The 6,432-nt window shown below is 45.9% G+C and overlaps 1 protein-coding gene across 2 annotated transcripts in view; it reads right to left on the bottom strand.

Annotated features, from left to right (window-relative positions):
- Positions 1 to 342: 342 nt before the first annotated feature.
- The window catches only part of RAB3C (RAB3C, member RAS oncogene family), a 277,904-nt gene continuing 271,814 nt past the window's right edge, over positions 343 to 6,432 (bottom strand). For both annotated transcript variants that reach the window (XM_082255342.1, XM_082255341.1), the window contains exons 4-5: positions 1,863 to 1,987; positions 343 to 1,184 (exon numbers count right to left, since the gene is read on the bottom strand). In XM_082255342.1, coding sequence (XP_082111468.1) covers positions 997 to 1,184; positions 1,863 to 1,987 — 313 coding nt within the window. In that variant the 3' untranslated portion in view covers positions 343 to 996. The remainder of the gene's footprint in view (positions 1,185 to 1,862; positions 1,988 to 6,432) is intronic.

Here is a 6,432-nt window from a genome sequence, read left to right as displayed (position 1 = left end):
ACTACTAATACTACGTAGTGTCAAATTAAAGTCCTTGGCATAGATAAAGAAATATTTACAGTAGGTTTAATTGTATATTTGGTCTGATTTACTGAAAGGGGAATTGGTTATTCTTCGATTATGCCTATTTATCATGCTGATTAAAGGGATTATGAAAGGCTGAACACACAAGATTTACCTGCTTCTACCTTGAATGTCAGTATGATTCCTGTAATGAATATGCAGTATATTCCAGTGTTGGAAAAATATCAGAAAATCGTTTTTACTGGCTTCTCAAACCAGAGTAAAATAGTGAAATACAGGTGAAGTCTACGGGAAACTGGGACAGAATGTACAAAAATGGGTTTAATTTGATCCCATTCTATGGGATGTTAGCCCAGTAACTTACAAGTATGAAGAGCTGTGTAAACATTATAAACACATTCCAGACAGTAAAACACATATCTCTGTAATAATGTTAACCCTTAGCAATCTATTGAGAACGTTATCATACTTTCCCCACACCAACTTCTGAAATCAATCTATGACTACACACAAAAGCTAATCAGTCATTCACTTGGAACAAAACATTCTCGGAAAGGAGCAGATTTCACGTTGTAGGAGGAGGAGTCAGGAACATACACATTATCAGAGCATACAAAGCCATTTTAACTTGCAAACAGCAGAAAACATTTATTGTAAGGTCTTAGCCTCCAGGCCACCATTCATCAGCTGACCATACAAAAAAGAGCAAATTCTTTTCTTTCCAAACAGATATATAGACAGAAGAAATGAAAAGCATATAGACTAGGGTCAGGCTGCCTGCCTCCTCCGGCCATTGCGGAGCTACAATTCCCAGCATGCCCTGATAGCCTCTAGATGGTAAGGCCTGCTGAATTTGTAGCTTGGCAACATCTGGAGGCCAGCAGGAGGCCCATGCCTGGTATAGACCTTTGTTTTTGTTTTTTTTAAATACTTATTGGCAATAGAACACATTGAAACACCTGCATGGAACTACTAACAGCCACAGTTGGGCTGCTGTGGAGGTGGCTTGTCTGTCAATCTTGTGCTTTGCTTGTTGGCTGTGATGGCGGGATCAGTTTCTAAGTTCTCTGACATTTTGTCGCAGATGATATCCACCAGCCGCTCAAACGTCTGCTTTACATTAACGTTATCTTTGGCGCTGGTTTCAAAAAACTCAAAACCTGAAAGAGAAGGAAGAGAGAAAAAGCAGACAGAGAAAGAAAGAGAGAAGTAAGAAAAAGGAAGGAAAAGAAAACAAGAATAAAAATGATCAAAATAGAAAAATGGGAAATGAAGAGAAATCCATAATTTTACAGTTGTCACCAAAACAAAAGGTAAGGGCACCCGTTACAGTGATGACTGTCTAAAGCTGCGTACACACTATACTCGAGTGGCTCCTGGGAAACTGGTTGGAATTTACTACCTGGGTGGCCCTGTCACCCACATTCTGACCAACATTCTTTGATTGAAAAATCAAATCAGAAAAGGAGTGGAATCGGAGATTTGTGGTCACATGATGGTATGTACAAAAACACTAAAAATGTGATAAAGGTCCATGGGAAGAAAAGAGTGGGAAATATTTATAAGTAGGTTTAGTAATTAATCTCCTTCAACCTTAACAAGAATACATATTATTTATATTTAGGTAACACTACTACCCCCCAGGTCGTGTAAAATAAACCCTTAATGGCCTAGTAGGTGTTCAATCTGAATGCCCCAGTTTACTTGGTTTAGTTTCAAGCTCCAGGTCACATACTACAATCAAGCAGTCCAAAGTAGGGTAAGACCAAGGCTATTTTTCTCTTCAAACAGTTGAGAAAAGTTGGAAGGTATGTAATGGCAAGCATTCCAGAACTCACCCAATTGTTCTGCCAGATGTCTCCCTCTATCTGCAGAAACCACTCGTTCATCCTCCATGTCACATTTGTTACCAACCAATATTACTTGGGCATTGTCCCATGAATATGTTTTGATTTGCGTTGACCTGAAACAAGAAGTAGTATATTAAGGATTGTTGAAAAGCATTCAGGGTCCTCTGAGACACTGTTTTGCATAAAGAACTTGGATACACAATGTGATAGCCAAATATTTGTATGTCAGCAATGCAATGGTCTCACCAGTCCCATTTCCATGTTTTTCAGCCCTGGAAAATGCACTTTGCACAAAAAATCAATGTTAACTTGTTTTTTATAGACTAGTACAGAAAAATTACACTTTTGCTCTTTCATTTTCTACCTTTAGTCAATTTAATAAGGTTTTAAAAATAAAACTATAAAAAAAAGAAAAACATTCCAAATACATATGTGTATTAAAGAAAAATGATTTTGAATCAATTTTATTTTAGATTGTATTTTAAATTGATTAGTTTCTAAATTGTAGTTGTATATGCTTTTACATTATATTTTGTGTATATACATTATAAGTTTGACAAATAAACAGAGAAGCTTTTTTGACCATACTACTCTTGTGGGTCACGGGATAGCACTTACATTATCTCACAAAAGTGAGTACACCATTCACATTTTTGTAAATATTTTATTATATCTTTTCATGTGACAACACTGAAGAAATGATACTTTGCAACAATGTAAAGTAGCGAGTGTACAGCTTGTATAACAGTGTACAATTGCTGTCTCCTCAAAATAACTCAACAAACAGACATTGTTGTCTAAACCGCTGGCAACAAAAGTGAGTACACCCCTAAGAGAAAATGTTCAAATTGGGTCCAATTAGCCATTTTTTCCCCAATGTCCTGTGACTCCTTAGTGTTACAAGGTCTCAGGTGTGAATGGGGAACAGATGTGTTAAATTTGGGGTTATCTCTCTCACTCTCTCATACTGGTCACTCAAAGTTCAACATGGCAACTTTTGGCAAAGGGCTCTCTGAGGATCTGAAAAAAAGAATTGTTGCTCTACATAAAGATGGCCTAGGCTATAAGAAGATTGCCAAGACCCTGAAACAGCTGCAGCACAGTGGCCAAAACCATACAGTGGTTTAAAGGGACAGGTTCCACTCAGAACAGGCCTCGCCATGGTCGACCAAAGAAGTTGAGTGCAAGTGCTCAGCATCATTTCCAGAGGTTGTCTTTGGGAAATAGACGTATGAGTGCTGCCAGCATTGCTGCAGAGGTTGAAGAGGTGGGGGGGTCACCCTGTCAGTGCTCAGACCATACGCTGCACACTGCATCAAATTTGTCTGCATGGCTGTCATCCCAGAAGGAAGCCTCTTCTAAAGATGATGCACAAGAAAGCCCACGAACAGTTTGCTGAAGACAAGCAGACTAAGGACATGGATTACTGGAACCATGTCCTGTGGTCTGATGAGACCAAGATAAACTTATTTGGTTCAGATGGTGTCAAACGTGTGTGGTGGCAACCAGGTGAGGAGAACAAAGAAGTGTGTTTTGCCTACAGTAAAGCATGATGGTGGGAGTGTCGTGGTCTGGGGCTGCATGAGTGCCACCAGCACTGGGGAGCTACAGTTCACTGAGGGAACCGTGAATGCCAACATGTACTGTGACATGCTGAAGCAGAGCATGATCCCCTCCATTCGGAGACTGGGCTGTATTCCAACATGATAACAACCCCAAACACAACTCCAAGACGACCACTGCCTTTCTAAAGAAGCTGAGGGTAAAGGTGATGGACTGGCAAAGCATGTCTCCAGACCTAAACCCTAATGAGCATCTGTGGGGCATCCTCAAATGGAAGGTGGAGGAGTGCAAGGTCTCTAACACCCACCAGTTCATCACGGAGGAGTGGAAGAGGACTCCAGTGGCAAACTGTGAAGCTCTGGTGAACTCCATGCCCAAGAGGGTTAAGGCAGTGCTGGAAAATAATGATGGCCACACAAAATATTGACACTTTGGGCCCAATTTGGACATTTTGACTTAGGGGTGTACTCACTTTTGTTGCCAGCGGTTTAGACATTAATGGCTGTGTGTTGAGTTATTTTGAGGGTACAGCAAATCTACACTGTTATAGAAGCTGTACACTGACTACTTTTCATTGTGCTCTTCTGTGACCCAGATACAGCCGACACACAGAGGCTGACATCACAGAGCCACTCCAGGCTCTTTAAGGATCCTAACAATAATGTCAGGATCCATCCAGATTTCTGATCGACAGAGGGCTTAGCCTCTCAGCACATGGCTGAGAGCCTCAGCCAGCTGCTCGCAGTCACCACTCTCTGCTCAGATCTTACCGAGTGATCAGCAGTCATGCAATCTCAGGCTTAGAGATGGTGGGGGACTGGTGCTGCATCAGACCGATGCTGCATCAGACCGATGCTGCATCAAAGAGTTGAGTATGTACTGTGTTTTTTTTTCATATTACCACACTTCTCCTTTAAAGATAGAGCAAGAGAGGATTATAACCCCTATCAGTTTTCTGTTTGCCATCTGTGTCCATTGGGGAGATTTCCCTTAATGCCCAGAAAGTAACTGAAGAAATGTAAAAAAAAAAAAAAAAAAAAAAAAATTAAAACAAGTTAATATATACACGCTTCTATGTGTCTAAAATAGTCAATGTTGATTTAGAGAGTAAAGTTTTGCTTTAACTTTTTTGAATATTAATTTTCCATCTAACCACTAAGTAGCTTCCCTAGTCATTTTCAGCATCTAATATCCTAAGGTCAAGGTGCTGACAAAAGTGGTACAAGAGTCAGTAAAAAAATAAAAAAAAAAAGAAATAGTTGTAGTAGCAATAATAATGACAACCGCAATATTTTACATTATACCACAATTGTTAGCACACAATCCTCAGATCCACCTAATAGTTTTTCAAGTGTATTGTAATGAAAGCTCCATGTTGGTCTCTTGGCAGGCAAATGTAAAGAGACGTATATCAGTTTAAATCTAAATACTTCCAAGCAGTGGCGGATCCAGGGGGGGGGGGGGGGGCGGTCAACGGGTCAATTGCCCCCCCCCCAAAATATTACCCACTCCGGACCAGGCAGTGAGTCCCCCAGTGGGCGTCCAAGTTCCAGGCCAGCAGCGGCGGCGGAGCCGAGAGCCGCGCCGCTGTACTGCGGTCCACTGGTTGCTAACGTCGCTTGGCGTCTAGCAACCAGTGATATCATCTGAGGAGGAGGAGAACGCCCCAGCATTCACTGCGGAGCCTCCTTCCTCCTCTGCTGCGCGCCGAGTGGAGTGCTGGCTCACCCCACCTCCTCCCTCCAGCTACTCTAGGCCAGCAGAGTGTCGGCATGCAACCGTGAGTACATTAAATTAGGAGGCTCTTTTTTAATGTTAGAGGGGGGCTCTGTGGGGACCCTGTGAGGGGGGGCTCTGTGGGGACCCTGGTGGGGGGATCTGTGGGGACCCTGTGAGGAGGGGGGGTCTGTGGGGACCCTGTGAGGGGGATCTGTAGGGACCCTGTGAGGGGGAGGCTCTGTGGGGAGCCTGTGAGGGGGGGCTCTGTGGGGACCCTGATGTGAGGGGGGATCTGTGGGGACCCTGTGGGGGGCTCTGTGGGGACCCTGATGTGAGGGGGGATCTGTGGGGACCCTGTGAGGGGGGATCTGTGGGGACCCTGTGAGGGGGGCTCTGTGGGGACCCTGATGTGAGGGGGCATCTGTGGGTACCCTGTGAGGGGGATCTGTGAGGTTCCTGATGTGAGGGGGGATCTGTGGGGACCCTGTGAAGGGGGGGGGCTCTGTGGGGACACTGTGAGTGGGGGGGGATCTGTGGGGACCCTGTGAGGGGGGCTCTGTGGGGACCCTGTGAGGGGGGGGTCTGTAGGGACCCTGTGAAGGGGGGCTCTGTGGGGACACTGTGAGGGGGGATCTGTGGGGACCCTGTGAGGGGGGCTCTGTGGGGACCCTAATGTGAGAGGGGGCTCTGTGGGGACCCTGATGTGAGAGGGGGATCTGTGGGGACCCTTTAAGGGGGGATCTGTAAGGACCCTGTGAGGGGGGGCTCTGTGGGGACCCTGCGAGGGGGGACTCTGTGGGGACCCTGTGAGGGGGGGCTCCGTGGGGACCCTGTGAGGGGGGCTCTGTGGGGACCCGGATGTGAGACGGGGCTCTGTGTGGGGACCTTGATGTGAGAGGGGGCTCTGTGTGGACCCTGTGAAGGGGGGCTCCGTGGGGACCCTGTGAGGGGGGGCTCCGTGGGGACCCTGTGAGGGGGGGTTCAATGGGGACCCTGTAAGGGGGGATCTGTGGGGACCCTGATGTGAGGGGTCTCTCTGGGGACCCTGATGTAACAAGGAGGGCTCTTGGGACCCTGGTGTAAGGTGGGGGGCTCTGGGGACCCTGATGTAAGGAGGGGGCTCTCTGGGGACCCTGATGTAAGGAGGGGCTCTCTGGGGACTCTGATGTAAGGAGGGGCTCTCTGGGGACTCTGATGTAAGGAGAGGCTCTCTGGGGACTCTGATGTAAGGAGGGGCTCTCTGATGTAATGAGGGGGACTCTAGGGACTCATATGT

Source organism: Pelophylax lessonae (assembly GCF_965119305.1).
Source record: "Pelophylax lessonae genome assembly, chromosome: 1".
In the NCBI taxonomy this organism is placed as follows: domain Eukaryota; kingdom Metazoa; phylum Chordata; class Amphibia; order Anura; family Ranidae; genus Pelophylax; species Pelophylax lessonae.
The sequence above is the reverse complement of the archived record's forward strand: the minus strand, read 5'-3'. Positions and strand labels throughout refer to the sequence as shown.